This window comes from Mirounga angustirostris, unplaced genomic scaffold (assembly GCF_029215605.1).
Source record: "Mirounga angustirostris isolate CCGP_5_RB_7025 unplaced genomic scaffold, mMirAng1.0.hap1 SCAF_16, whole genome shotgun sequence".
Lineage (NCBI taxonomy): Eukaryota > Metazoa > Chordata > Mammalia > Carnivora > Phocidae > Mirounga > Mirounga angustirostris.
Window position 1 is genome coordinate 189,918 of NW_026991724.1, and position 15,335 is coordinate 205,252.

General features: G+C 51.6%; 1 protein-coding gene across 5 annotated transcripts in view; it reads right to left on the minus strand.

The window, feature by feature from the left end:
* The window catches only part of SPIRE2 (spire type actin nucleation factor 2), a 34,009-nt gene continuing 18,674 nt past the window's right edge, over positions 1 to 15,335 (minus strand). For 2 of the 5 annotated variants that reach the window (XM_064581102.1, XM_064581103.1), the window contains 12 exons: positions 14,775 to 14,855; positions 14,488 to 14,652; positions 13,001 to 13,087; positions 12,622 to 12,745; positions 12,344 to 12,513; positions 11,689 to 11,878; positions 10,015 to 10,136; positions 7,099 to 7,233; positions 6,902 to 6,969; positions 2,727 to 2,754; positions 1,301 to 1,439; positions 1 to 1,020 (listed from right to left, as the gene is read on the minus strand). In XM_064581102.1, coding sequence (XP_064437172.1) covers positions 770 to 1,020; positions 1,301 to 1,439; positions 2,727 to 2,754; positions 6,902 to 6,969; positions 7,099 to 7,233; positions 10,015 to 10,136; positions 11,689 to 11,878; positions 12,344 to 12,513; positions 12,622 to 12,745; positions 13,001 to 13,087; positions 14,488 to 14,652; positions 14,775 to 14,855 — 1,560 coding nt within the window. In that variant the 3' untranslated portion in view covers positions 1 to 769. Of the gene's footprint in view, positions 1,021 to 1,300; positions 1,440 to 2,726; positions 2,755 to 6,901; positions 6,970 to 7,098; positions 7,234 to 10,014; positions 10,137 to 11,688; positions 11,879 to 12,343; positions 12,514 to 12,621; positions 12,746 to 13,000; positions 13,088 to 14,487; positions 14,653 to 14,774; positions 14,856 to 15,335 lie in introns of those variants that run through there. The other 3 variants (XM_045890517.3, XR_010408171.1, XM_064581104.1) reach the window with 3 other exon arrangements.

Below are 15,335 nucleotides of genomic sequence, written 5' to 3' on the forward strand. Positions count from 1 at the left end.
CAAAAGACTGTGAGACCACCTTTATTAGGCCAAGAGCAGCTGTGTGTACAAATTTACAGAGTTCCTCCCTGCACCAGGATCACCAGCATCACCAGGGCCCTGGAACCAGCACCATCTCTGGACCTCTGAGTCTGTGAGGATGGCTGGGGCATGGAAGCTGGGCAGGGGGCAAGGAGGGAGCTTGGCCTTGAACCTTCCAATTGGAAGGGCATGATGCCGCTAGGAAAGTATCTGCCCACTCCTGGTCTTCCCGGCTGCCTCTGCAGGCCAGGTTCCGCTCAGAATGCTCCTGTCTATCTGGGGACCAAAGCATCCTGTCCCAGCCTGGACATCTACCCAGGGAGGGGAAGCTGCTGTGTTCTCATCCTCAGGATGGAGAAGAGAACCAACACGGGGGTGGGGGTCTTCCCAAAGCCCTATCATCTGGAATCCACTGTTGTATCTCCAACCTGCCCTTCTTCCTGAGTGAGAAAACCTACTCCAGTGCCATCCCCTACCCCCAGCCAAGGACTCCCAAAAGCAAACAGCCTCCCCCGGGGAGGGTCCTGAAGTGAGCCTGACCCCAAATAAACTCTGGGGCCAGGAAATGTATATAAATATATAGGCTGTGTGTATATATCATATAAATGTATCTATATATGTATATATGTACATGCACACTCAGGAGGGCAGGCCAGCAGCTGTGCCCCAGGATGGGGAGTTTCTTAGCCAGGGGGCAGGACTAGCCTGGCTCCTCTCCAGAAGCCTGGCCACCTTGAAAAGCCTCTGGCTAGGTGGCCCAGGAAGGCTGAGAGCCGTCACTTGAAGTTGAGAGTCCCGGTGTTAGGGATGTAGAGGGACTGGGTTTGGCGGGTACGGCGAGGCGTGGTGTGGAGGGCATCCACACTCCTGCGGCTAGAGCGCACCACGTCCGCCACGAAGCTGGTGCAGTCGCTGCACACATCCCTGAGGACGCAGCCGTGGGTGTAGATGTGCGGGAATGCCTCCTCCACACTCTGCCACTGGGGCCCCTGCAGGGATCTGGAGCAGGACAGAGCCGTCAGGGAAGTCTCTCCCCGGCTCCTCCGTAGCCACAGCCCACCCGCCATAACCCTCCCATCCCCTACCCCCAGCAAAAGCTTTTCCTCAAGAGGTAGCTGGAGTCCTGGGATCCGCCCACCAGTTCCGTTTCCAGCTCCCAGACCCTCTGAGAAGTCTCTTACTGGACAGCTGCCTTGGATTTCCTTGTCCTGGGAGTGTCCTAGCAAACCAGCCCCCCAGCTCCTTTATTACTGTCAGTGCCTGACCACCACAGCGATACCAGCAAAGGGCAGAGGAACACACTGGAAGGCGTCTCTTTTCTGGGTCGGTGTAGTTCTGGCAGTTGACACCCTCCGAGGACTCTCAAAGCCCAGCGCGTAGACGGGAATGTGCGCAAACTTCTTAGAAGGCATCTTCATCTACAACACACAGACGGAGAGGTGGACCAGGCACGCCCCGGAGACAGGCGCCTGCACACACACCCCCACCCCCACGGACAGCCACCAGCTCTTGGCCTGTGTGACGCTCTGGGCGTGTCTAGAGGCCATCGTTTGCCCTATGTGTGCTCTCCGGACCCCCACTCCATGCCTGCCATCTGAAGGCCTGGGCCCCCTTGCTTGGTACCCACGCCCAACCACAACCTGCACTCCCCTAGACAGACAACCTGTAATGTATACCATGTGGCACACACCCTGCATGCAGTAGATTCTTAATGTTGACTAGGCGGCGGTCTCTCCGCAGTGGAACGGCAGAATACGGAGGGTTTGAAATCGAGGTGGTAGGACCCCCTCCCAGAGGCCCTTGTTTCTAGGCTGGGGTGCACCAGGATGACATAGTTCTAAATGTGACCACCCCCTGTGTCTGTACATCTGCAGATACAAAGACCCCCCCCCCCCAAGACTGCCACGAAGAACCTGCCAAAAACATTCAAAGCAGTTGTACTGCCAGAAGGGAGGGCCTTCGGAGGGGAAGTGAAGGGCTTTTCTTGGCACCAGCCTGCTGACGTGGAATGTCAAAAAACATTTTTGGGGGGCGCCTGGGTGGCTCAGTGGTCAAACGTCCTGCCTTCGGCTCAGGTCATTAGCCCAGGGTCCTGGGATCAAGCCCCCATCAGGCTCCCTGCCCGGCGGGAAGCCTGCTTCTCCCTCTGCCACTCCCCCTGCTTGTGTTCCCTCTCTCTGTGTGTCTCTCTCAAATAAATAAAATCTTTAAAAAAAAATTTTTTTTAAAAGACCACCTACATGTCTTTAAAAACTACATAGTCTTGGGGCGCCTGGGTAGCTCAGTCGGTTAAGGGTCCGACTCTTGATTTTGGGTCAGGTCATAGTCTCAGGGTCATGAGATCAAGCCCCACGCCTTTCTCCGTGCTCAGCGGGGAGTCGCTTAAGATCCTCTCTCCCTCTAAAACTAATGATGTAATGTATGGTGATTAACAGAATAAAAAAATTAATTAAAAAAAAGATCCTCTCTCCCTCTGCCCCTCCCCCCACTCAAAAAAATAATAATAAAAATAAAAACTACACAGTCTTGGAAAGTATAGGGATGGGTTTTGTGAGGAGGAAGGAGATGGACAAGCTGGTCCATGTGTGACCAGCTCATAGGGGACAGTAGAGCCTCTGTGCACCCCCCCACTGTGGCTCAAGCCACGTCAGCTACAGGATACCTCACACACCTGGGGCCCTGCGCAGACCCCAAACACTCCTCACCTTTATGCTGCAGGAAGTGCAGACAGCCCTGGAAGGGAAAGAGGAGGGTCAGCTGTGAAGAGGCCACAGAGAAACCGTTCCCGCCGCCAGTCAGCTGCCCTGCCCCCTGCCTGACCCCCAGTTATTCAGTATTTCGCTTATTTTATCCCCAAATCTTGCTCTTCTTTTTAATTAGCTGTACATCCAAAATATTTCTGCCACTCACAGCTCTTTCTCTGGACGGTTTGGTCTGGGGATTCTTCATGTGCCCAACACTCCCACGACAAGCCCCTCCAAACCAGAGGGGCCATAGTTGAGCGGCTCAGTTTTAAGCAGCGATGAACATCTTTTTATTCCCCATTCCTGATTTCAAAAATGAATGCCTTCTTGGAAAAACCCCAACAGAGAGAGGACTGTAATGGAGACCCAGGAGTCCTCAGAGGCAATCCTGCTGACAGGTTTCCTTCTCCAGATCCAAGTGCGATTGACAAAGATACACATTTAAACGTAAAATAAAAATAAATGGGGTATTATGCGTACTATTCTATAAAGATACATCAGGGGACAAATTGTCCAAATTTATTCTTTAAAAGAAGGGACGGTGTCCTCTTGCATGGACATCTTATAATTGGTTTGCCATCTAGAAACCTCTGGGTTAATTTTATCTTGTTTCACTGTGGTCAGGGAACGTACTTTCCATGACTTGAATCCTTCTACATTTTTGAGACCTGTTTTATGACCCAGAATACGGTCTATTTTGGTAAATGGTCCGTGTGCACTTGAGAAGGAGTACATTCTGCTGTGGTTGGGTGGACTGTGCTATGAATGTCAGATCAAATCGGTTGGTAGTGTTCAAGTCTTCAATATCCATAGTACTTTTCTCTCTGCAAGCTTATCAATTGTTGAGAGAAGGCTGTTGAACTTCTAATTAGAACTATGGATTTACCTCTTTTTCCTTGCAACTTTATCAGATCTTTACTCCACATATTTTTGAGCTCTGTTGTTAGTATGTCAAGTGTTTACAATAGTTATTTTCCCTCCTTATCATTATGACAGGAACACCTTTATCTCTGGTAATGTTTTTTGCGATCTACATTGAAATTAATACATCATCTTTCTTTTGACTAGTATTGGCATGGTCTATCTTTCTCCACTCTCCTTCTAACCAGTCTGTGTCTTTTTAGGTAAAGTACATGTCTTGCAGGCAGCAGATGGTCTTGCTTTCTTTACTCTGTTGTGTAGACATTTTACAATTAAGGTAACTGTGACACAGTGGGGTTTAGGACTATCATCTTGCTGTTTGTTTTCTTTTTGCCCTATTTGTTCTTTGTCCCCTTTTCCTTTTTACTAATTGATTACTTTTTATGACTCCATGCTCTTTCTCTGCTTTCTTACTTTAGTGGTTGCTTTCAGACTTCTACTATACTTCTGTAACTTACCACAGCCTACCATCAAGTAATATTTTACCACTTCATGTAGAGTATAAAATACCCCCAGTAGCATCCTTCTTCTGATCCCCTCCTTGGCATTAATGCCATTGTTATGGTATTTTTTACTTAGAGATATATTATAAATCCCATAATACATTGCTATTAATTTTTTGGCATGCCTGGTAATCATTGAGACGGGACACTGCATTTCACCCTGTTGGGTGCTGGATCTTGATTTACCTTGTAAAGAGTTACAAGAAAATCAACTTCTGTGTTCTCTTACTAGTTGGTACTTCCGGTGCTCTCCATCTGTGTGGATGCAGATTGCCATCTGGTGTCATTTTCCTTGTATGTGAAGGACCTCACTGAAAATTTGTTTTAGTGGGCGTACTGCTGAAGAATTCTTTTGGTTTTTGTATTTCTGGAGATGTTTTTACTTTTTGTCTTTGTTTTTGAAGCATAGTGTTGCTGGGTATAGGATTCTAGGTGGACAGTTTTTCAGTCCTTCAGAAATGCTCTTTTAGGGGCGCCTGGGTGGCTCAGTCGGTTAAGCGTCTGCCTTCGGCTCAGGTCATGATCCCAGGACTCTGGGACTGAGCCCCGCATCGGGCTCCCTGCTCAGCGGGAAGCCTGCTTCTCCCTCTCCCTCTGCCCCTCCCCCTGCTCATTCTCTCTCTAATAAATAAATAAAATCTTTTTAAAAAAAAAAAAAAGGAAATGCTCTTTTACTGTCCTGTTGCTCACGTTATTTCACTGAGAAGCCCGCAACCACCCTTGGCTGTCCTCTCTACACGTCTTTATTTGCTGGCTGATCTTAAGAATTTCTCTTAGGGCACCTGGGTGGCTCAGTTGATTTCGCCTCAGCCCACGTCATGTTCCGCGCTCAGCATGGAGTCTGCTTGTTCCTCTCCCTCTGCTCCTCCCCTGCTCTACTAAAATAAATAAAATCTTTAAAAAAAAAAAAAAAGAATTTCTCCTTATTACAGTTTTGATCAATTTGGTTAATATGTGCCTTGGTTGCAATTTTTTTCATGTTCCTTGTGCTTAGGGTTGAGTTTCTTGTGAGTTTATATTTTTCATCAAATTTGGAAAACCCTTATAGCTATTATTTCTTCAAATACTTTTTCTGCCCCCCCCTTTTCCTTTGAGGACTTTAATTACATCTACATTAGACTTCTTAACGTTATCCCACAGCTCACTGGCACCATTTTCGTTTTTTAAAGTTATTTTTTCTCTTAGTGTTTTCATTTTAGTTTCTACTATTGTTTTCTCTTTTGAGTTCATTAATTTTTTCTTCTGCACATTCTTCTGAATGTTGAATCTACTGTTAACTTTTATCTGGTGTAACTGGGAACATTCATCCAAACATTCTGGTTTTTATGTCTAGAACTTTGTGTCGTCTTCGAATTTTTCATGCCTGTAACTTTTTGAACATATGAAATACAGTTCAAAACTTTTAATGTACTTACCTACTAATTCTAACATCTGTGTCAGTTCTGAGGGACTTCTTTTTTCTATCATGGGTCATGTTTTCCTGCTTCCTTTTTTTTTTTTTTAAAGATTTCATCCATTTTTTGACACAGCGAGAGAGGGAACACAAGCAGGGGGAGTGGGAGAGGGAGAGGCAGGCTCCCCGCCAAGCAGGGAGCCTGATGCGGGGCTCGATCCCAGGACCCTGGGACCGTGACCTGAGCCGAAGGCAGATGCTTAACGACTGAGCCACCCAGGCGCCCCTGCTTTCCTGCTTCTTGACATGCCTGATACCTCTGATTAGATGCTAGACATTTTTATCTTGCTGGGTGCCAGATATTTTTCTCTTCCTATTCTTGAGCTTTGTTCTGGGAAGCATTTAAGATACTTGGGAATGGTTTAGTCCTTTTAGGTCTTGCTTTTTTTTTAATTTTTAGGTCTGGAACAACGCTCAGTCTAGGGGTACTTTTTCGCCACTAGTGGGACAAGACCTTCCTCTGTATCCCACTCAGTGGCTCATGAGTTACAACATTTCCACCATGGTTGGTGGGAACAGACACTATTCCTTTCAAGCTTTAGCACAGGGTCAGTATACTTCTTCTGTAAAGGGGCAGATAGTAAACATTTTAGATGTGGCTAAATGAATAAACAAAGGATGTGGCTTTGTTCCAATAAAATTTTATTTACAAAACAGGTAGTAGGCCAGATTTAGAGTTTGCCAGTCCTTGCTACAGGATGCTTCTTCCCCAGCCTTCAGTAATTTCCTGGCTTATATGTGCTGATAAGTACCCTGCTGAATACTCCAGGGGGATCTCACCCTGTGGACAGCTCTCTCCCTGCTGGAAATCTGCACTAAGACCTCTAGCTGCCTTGGTCTCTCTGGGTTCAGCTTTACCTCCTCCACTTGAGGAGCCAAGTGGCCTCTGGGCCATGACCTAGAAACTCCAGTTGAGGCAGTTGTAGGGCTCAGCCTGTTTCCTGTGGTTACCTGATATCCAGTATCTTGAAATCCACTGTTTCCTGTTCTTTGGGTTTTCTGGTTTTTGGGGGGTTTTTTTTGGTTGTTTCAGGTGGAAGGTGCCCGTTCTAATCCCTATTATCCCACCTTGCCTGAAGGTGGGAGCCCCTTAGCTATTAAAATTAAATTAAACATTGTGTTCCATGGTTGCACTAGCCCACGATGCATGATAGAACATCCCCACAATCACAGGAAGTTCTACTGGACAGTGCTGGCTTAGAGACGCTTACCTCCTCCTCCCATGTTAATTCACAGCCAGGGTGCTTACAGAGGCTCACCTCTTGCAAAAGAGACAGGTGGGTGGCCAGGAGAACAGCGAGAACTTGGTTCGGCAGCAGCAACAAATCTGTAAGAAAAGGCCCAGATTAGTTAGTCCTGCCTGGTGAGGAAGCAGCCCAGGGTTCAGGTTGCCTGGCCTGCCCTCCACCCAGGGCTCCTGCCTGACGAGGGAGCAGCTGGGTGCAAGCCACCTCACCTTCCCCTTCCTTAGACTGCTGACGAGCTCCTTGTTCTGCAGGAACTTCTCCATCTCGGCCTTCACCAGCACACGGCGCACGTCCATCACCTCCTCCACAGTCAGAGCGAGGCTCTCCACAGGGTGGCTGAACTCCTGGGGACAAAAGGGGCAAGGGGTCAGTGCTCCTCAGGTCTTCGGGAATGAGGCCTTTCAGGATCCTGTCCACAAGGTCCTCTCTTCTCTAAGGACTCTGGAATCTTTGTGGTCTCAGCCTACCCAAGCCTAGCAACTTCCTAAAATACCCCATTCTTAGCTCATCTACCCCTGGGAGCCACACATGCTACTCAGGACTTCTCTGATGGGGTCGTGCAACCGCAAGCAAGGTTTCCTGTGACCTGGCCCCGCCCCCAGCCCACTCTTGACCACATCACCTTTAGCCGTCCCCACCTGTGTTCACAGTGCTCTCCAGACCTGAAATGTCTGCCTCCCACCTTGTTCCCCACCTGCAAACACACACCACAGCCAATCAAAACCAGCCAGGGTCCCCAGGCCCACCCCTTCTCCTCCGGGAACTCTTCACCACAGGGCGATCTCCTCGCCGGCAGCAGAAGGCCCCGGGCACCTCCTGCATGCTGCCCAGCTCAGTGCTCGCCAACCAGCGGGGCTCTGAGTCGGCCCGTCTGTGGGTGGCGTGTGTCCTACCTGCCACATCGCCTACCGCTTTGGGCCACCATGGTGAGTGTGCCTTGTTCAGCCCTCCCTCCAGGGAGGTCACTGTAGAGCTCGACCTCTCAAAGCCTCGGGGCCTCTCTGTCAAGTGGGGCTGCATTCCAGTTCCACTGAGAGAACACATACAGCCCTGAGCGCAATGCCTGGCACCCCAAATTTAACATTTAGCTACTGAGATGAGTCATGATGAGGGGCACCAGCCCGCGACGGTGCCGCAAAGGTGGGAGTCAGGATACTGCTTTTTGTTTCAGATTGCCAAGGGATTATCTTAGTGAGGGTAGTTGTCGGGAGAGTCTGAGAGACCGTGTTCTCATTCCAGCCTGAAGCATCAGGTCCTTTGGCTTCTGACCTTTGTTTCCAACAGCCTGAACCCTAACCTGTGACCCTTACACGTTACACTAACTGTACACATGGCCAAGAAGTCTCACGTCAGGGCAGACAGTCGCTGAGGTTATGTGATGTTTGATAGGCAAACCTCTCAGAAAGCACTCTCGAGAGCTGTGCTAAGAAGAATACACTTAGGGGATTTGTCATTTTAAGATATGTCCCCCCCCAAAATTAATTGATTAAAAGAATATATCGAGGCGCCTGGGTGGCTCCGTCGGTTAAGTGTCTGACTCTTGATCTCAGCTCAGGTCTCAATCTCAGGGTTGTGAGTTCAAGCCCCACGCTGGGCGTGGAGCCTACTTAAAATAAAAAAGAATATATACATGTCCTCCAATTAATTGACATCCCTTCAAGAAGCGAGCCTTCCTCTCTGCTGGCCGCCCGAGTTGCGTGGGGGCTCGCATGCACTCAAGACTCCGTTCCACCCATATCCCACCGCCGTGGCCGAGGAAGGCCCTGCTGCTGGTGGTGTACGGACATTAATACGGCTTCACAGGAGGGGCTGGGCCCGCCTCATCCACGATGGCCTAGCACGTGGGATTCACAAAGCTGCAACGCCTTAGACAAGTGCCAAACCCGTCTCCGTGCGTTTGCACCAACTGTGATGAGCCTGTGCGTGTCAAGCTGGTGGAGTGCTTTGTGCTGAGCACCAAGTCAACCTAATTAAGGCTGATGACAAGGAGAAACGAGGGGAAGGGATGGGCTCTGTAAAACCGACAGAGAAGAAAACCCCGTCAAGGGCTTGGTTGCAGTTGTGTGGTGGTTAAGGACTACGGGAAAGATCCTGCCAAGGATGCCATCGAGGAATACTTCAAATGCAAGAAATGAATAAGTAAAAAACTTGGTTCTGGTTCTTCACAGCCCCCCCAAAAAAGGGCGGGGGCCTTAATTCTCCTCCCCTGAGAACGTACTTAGTGACCCACTTGTAATGACGAGATTAGGGTGGAAATAACAAGGAGTGACTTCTGACGCTGGCTTCTGCCTTGGTGTCTCTCTCAGACCATGGAGCGCTGGGGGAAGCCCGCCACCCTGTCCTGAGGACACCCAGCCCTGGGGAGAGGGCCGCATGTGGAGGCCCCAAGGCCTCCCACCCACAGCCACACAAGGAGCCACATTCCAGTGCAACCTCCGGGGAGGCCTGAGCCAGGCTGCCCAGCTGAGCCACTTCTGGATTCCTGACCTCGGACACTGTGAGATAATAAAAGTTTGTGGTTTACACTTTTAAGTTTTGGGGTAATCTTTAATGCAGTGGTAACACAGGACTTGGTTGGGGAGTATCAGTAGTAATACTACCTTACGTTTATATGGCACTTTTCAAAGTTAACATCTGTTCTCATGTGAGCCTCTTGACAAAACTGCAAGGAAAGGGTGATGTACAACACCCTGGACATGCGGGCTCTTCACCACTGTAATCCCTTTGATAAAATCCTACACTAAGGCTGAGGAAGCCCAGGTGCAGGGCTAAGGGGTGTAGTGGCAAAGTAAAAGTCTTGACCCTATAAAATGCCGTCACATCTCACTGCCTTCAGGCACAGGGCTCCAGTTTCTCACCTGTCTTAACCCTCACCAAGATGGAAGTAAGAACTTCAGATGTCCCCTGTCCCCTTAGGAAGGCCTTGTTCTGGCCAGGGGGCTGCTGTGCCCAGAAGGTGGCGGCAGAAACCAGATGTGGCGGCTCCAGAGCAGACCTAGCGACACCCTCGAAGGAGTGGGGCGGGGGGTGCCTCCTGCTGGGCCTTGTTCTGCGGAGACGTGAGGCTAAGGGCCCAAGAGACGCCGCACCCACTTACTGTGGACAACTAGGCCTCTGTCACTCACCAGCCACAGGTGATGGGTGTCTGGGGCTGCAGAAGCCTCTGGCTGGTCCTCTGCTGAGCCCAGGTCACTGTGTGGTAGGGAGCTGGGGTCAGGCTGGGCCTGGACGCTCACCGGGAAGGGACCTGGAGTAAGAGCACAGAAGCCCTGTCCAGACAACCTGGCAGAAACTGGTGTGGGAGGGCTGTGCCCGGGGGTGAGGGAGACAGCTGGCCTGGCAGTAGGGGTCTTGGGGGGCGTCATCAAGCACAAGGACACATAGAGAGCATGTGAACCACACCGGGGGCATGTCAGTGCAGCAGGCCCAAGGGACCCCTATAGGGGCCCCATATCGGATCCTTGTTAACGAACCAACGTTAGGAGTCCCATGGCAGCCAACAGGGAAAGCAGGTAGCACGAGTCCTGCGGGAAGCCTGCCTCCCCCATTAGTGCTGCTCACTGCTCTAAACGCAGACAGGGATGGAGGAGAAAGGCAGATTCACCTCCACCACGGGGTCCCTGAGACTTGAGGATAGTTGTGGGAGACGGTGAGGTATGGAATTGGCCTGGCCTGGACCTCTTCACTCCAGGAAGTGAATCAGCTACCAAATGGCACCACCCTGAGAGTGGCAAGAGAGCAAGAGGGTGGTTCAAGGTAACCTTGAGAGCAGAGAAGGTGGCCTGGCCATGTGTGCTAGAAGCAGTGAGTGAGGCGGAGGGGACAACCCCATGTCCTGTCAGCACTTTGGGGAGCACAGCCCTTGCAACAGTGGGACTAACTATCCCTGTGTGGCCAGTAGGATTGTTTTGACCTCTCTGCTGAACAACAGGGAAAGAAGGTGACGATAAGTCAGGTTCTAGAGTGGTGTGTGCTGCATGGCCCATCCGGTTCATTGCAGACACCTTTTCACTGACAGAAAAAAAAAGACTAGAAAGATCTATCAGTCATCTATCCATCCATCCATTTGTCTATCCACCTGCCTATCCATCCATCATCCATCCATCCATCTGCCCATCATCTATCTATCCACTCACCCATTATCCATCCATCATCCTTCCATTATCCATCCATCACCCATCCATCATCCATGTTTCCATCTATCCTATCATCCATCCATCAATCATCCACCCATCTGCCCATAATCCATCCATCTATCCTATCATCCCTCTATCCATCTTCGACCCGTCATCCATCCATCATCATCCATTATCCATGTCATCCATCCACCCACCTATCTACCCATAATCCATCTATCCATCCATCATCATCCATCCAATCATGCATCATCCATCTATCCTTCCATTATCTGTCATTTATCCACCCATCATCCATCCATATACATCCATCATCTGTCTATTCATCCTCCATCCATCCAGTTTTCTTTTCATACACCAATATATTAATAGTAACTATCTCTAGATATTAGAATCAGGGAAATGTTTTAAAGTTTTTAAAAAGTGTTTTACAAAAAATGTGGATTACTAATTTTATAAGAAAGTTTTCAAGTTAAAAAAGTGGAGAATGCCTGCCTGAGGCAATGAGGTAAGTCTGGGCTTGAACTTTAAACACCTTCTTACAGATAGGAGCTTCCTGTGGCCTCTGAGCGCTGCCTGCTCAGGACGACAGCAGGACCCAAGGCAGGACGTGATGCCCACAGGACAGTGTCAAGGGAGAAGGGGGTGAGAGTCCCCACTTGCCTTGCTCCTGGGCGCTTGGCCTCCAAGTGTGCATGCTGCCTGCACGGGGCCGGGATGATTCCAACCCTCCTTGGGGCTGAGTGGCTGGCTGCAGGCTAGAGGCCACTTCACTCCGGAGCTGGATCAGATCATGCTCTGAGAAAGAGCGGTCCCGCTTCAGTGTCACCTCCCCACATGGAGACTCTTCCTCCTGTGGACACAGCAGACTCAGCCCTGACCACTCTGCCCGCCAACACCAGCACCTCCTGCCTGTCCCTGGACTGGCAGGGGACCGCTGCTGGGCCCACTAAGGCCACCCAGGGTCACCTCTGCTTACTGCCCAGCCTCACTATCCTCTATACAGTGGAAACAAGTGTCTCAAAAAAACAAACCCTTCCCTGAGGCCTGTGGGAAGTCCTGGAGATGATCGGTCTGGTGTCTGGGGCAGCCCACTGAGATCGCTACCACCCCTGGTTTCCTTGGGCTCAGAGGGCAGTGAGGACATGATGTCCCCATCGAGTGTCCCACTCAGTGTCACAGTGAGACCCACTGGCTTTTCACATCAGCCAGGAGGCTGCTTAGCTTCCCAGCCCCAAGATGATGGAGTACGTACATTCCAGCCCTTTTGTGCTATGGGAAGAGGTGGCCCAAGGCCTCCTCCCTGGTGGGCTCTGACCTCAGATGTGTTCATCTCCTCCATCTCAGCCAAGGTGGGTGCCTTGAGCAGGACCCGGGGCCGTGGGCGCTGCGTGTTGTTCCCGGCATCCGTGATGGACAGGTTGATGCAAGAAGTGGATTTGGTGTCCCCTGAACAGGCATTGAGAATGCAGGGCAGAGAGCCAAACCCTGGTGGAGGCGGGGAGGTGGGGCAGGACAGGAGAGTGAGGGGGTGGGGACAGAGGGGGAGGGAGCAGGGAAGGAGGGAAGGGGGGAAGGGGGGTGTCCCATGCTCACCCCGGCCACCCCAGTGCTCGCCCCCCACCGGGCGCAGCCTCCGCTCCTGCTTGATCTCCTCCAGGATCTTCTCGTGCAGGGTTCTCTGCTTTTGCGGTAAGGGGCGAAGCCTTCTCTCGGAGACCTGGGGGGAGTATGGCAGCTCCAGGAAGGAAAGGCAGTGGGGCTGTGACACAGACATACTGGAGTGGGGAGGAACCCTGATGACACAGCCAGGCCTATCAGGAGCCGGCACAGCAGGGGGCAGACGGGAGGTGCCCTGTGTGCTCCCGGGGCAGGTCCATCTCAGAATCAACCTCTCAGCCCCCTCCCTCAGTGGAGGTGCCATTCCGCCCTTGAGGAGGGAAGGCCAAGGGGGGGGGGCCTGCACAGCTGGTACCTGTTTCAGTGGAGGCCGGGAGCGGATGAAGTCTAGGATGAGTTCATGGGCATCCTTCTTCACCCGGGGAGGGATGTCTCCATCGACCTGTGGGGTTGGTACGCACACAGTAGCTGGGCTGTGGGAGGACTCACTCAGCCCTGAGCAGGACCTGGTCCTCACGCCACCCTCATGGGCTGCATGGCGGGCACAAGGGCTGCCGCTGGGACCACCACTAACTTCCCTACATCTCAGATTCTTTGTGTGGGAATGAAGGTCAGGGGCACCCCTGTCACCCAGCTGTCCTAAGAATGAAATGAACTGGGACGCCTGGTTGGCTCAGTCAGTTAAGCGTCTGCCTTCGGCTCAGATCATGATCCCAGGGTCCTGGGATCGAGTCCCGCATCGGGCTCCCTGCTCCGCGGGGAGACTGCTTCTCCCTCTGCGTCTGTCTCTCTCTCTGTCTCTCATGAATAAATAAATAAAATCTTTAAAAAAAAAAAAAAGAATGAAATGAACTCCACATTTAAAATTTGCAGAGTGAAGCCAGAACACAGCAAGAGTTATGTGAGCATGAAATGGGACAATCCCATCATCTCAGCTGCTGCTGCTGGTCCTCCAGAATCCTCCACTCGTCCCTTCTCCCTGTCCTTGTCACACTGTATCCCCAACATCCCACTGTGTCCCACCATGTCCCTAATGTCACACTGTGTCCCTGTCCTTGTCACACCATGCCCCATCATGCTGTGTCCCCGATGTCATGCCATGTCCCCAACATCACACCGTGTCGCCGACGTCACATTGTGCCCACCGTGTCCCTGGCATCACGTGTCCCTATCCTGTCACACCATGTCCCCAGCATCACATCATGCCACATCGCGTCCCCAGTGTCACACTGTGTCCCCATCACCCCATGCCCCACTGTGTCCCTGATGTCACACTGTGTTCCTGTCTTTGTCACACCGTACCTGACATCATGCTGTGTCCCTGTCCTTGTCACACCGTGTCCCTGACATCACACCATTATACCATGTCCCTGATGTCACACTGTGTCAGTGTCCCCAACGTCACAGTGTCCCTGTCCTTGTCAGTGTCCCCGAAGTCACACCGTGTCCCTGATGTCACACCATGTCCCTGACGTCATGCTGTGTCCCTGTCCTTGTCACACTGTGTCCCTGTCCTTGTTGCACCGTGTCCTCATCAGACCATATCCCCGTCACGCTGTGTCCCTGATGTCACGCTGTGTCCCTGTCCTTGTCACACCATGTCCCAGATGTCACACTGTGTCACACCGGGTCCCTGATATCACACTGTGTCCCCGATATCACACCCTGTCACACCGTGTCCCCGACGTCACACCGTGTCAGGTGTGAGCCAGGTGAGTCAGGGCCACATCTGCCCATGCACATCTGAATACCCAGCTCAGGAGCCAGCACACAGAGCAGGGGCTCCAGAGCCACCGGTGGGCAGAAGGCTCGGGGGTAGGCTCCTCTCCCCCACCAGCTCACCATGACCTTGCGTAGTTTGTAGTTCCTGGCGCGGATGTCCTGCATCAGCATCTCGAAGGGGGTAAGCTGGAACTCAGTGGGCAAGGGGTTGAATTCCTGCTCCTGCACCTTCTTGAGCTTCACCCCATGGCGGAGCTCCCTCATGAGTTGCACCCAGAGTCGGGCCTGGGCCCCCGAGAAGATGAAAATGGCCCTTAGACCCAGCGGGGCTCCCAGAGGCCTGGCACAGACCCCAGGTGGGGGGGCCGAGCCCTGTGTCCCAGGGCTGGAGGAGAGCCATAGCTTACCCAGTCCGTGTGTCCCAGGTTGTCAAGCTCTGCCAGGGGCTTCTCTGCCTGCAGCTCATCCTCCCGAAGCTTCTGCAGCATCTGTTAGTCCAGGAGAAGGTGAAAGAGTGGTCGTCATGGGGATATGGGCCCTACCGGTCTGTCCATCTGGGGACAGTCCCTTAACACGTGGGCTAGTATTCCACCAGCTAAAAAAGGGATGAGTGGGCATTTTTGGCCAAGGCTTTGGGTTCAGAAAGATCGAGAGAAACAAAGCTGTTAGCTGTGGAACCACGTGGGACACTTGGTGTCCCATCAGCTATCTCTGGAAGCTCCTCCTGGGCAAGGGCAGAAGTGAGAACATAACACCCACCTAGCACCCATATAGAACTTCTGGTTCTCTCTCTTCTCTTGGCTGATCCACATGGCCCAGAGAGCAATGTGTCCTTCAGAGGGAGCAGATGCAGGGGAAACCCTGCTTTCTGTCATCTGTGAAGAGCTCCCAGTCTTCCTTCAGATCTAGCTCTCAGGGCGCTTCCTCAGGAACACCTTAGCCTCTTTGCCCAGGCAACATGCACACCC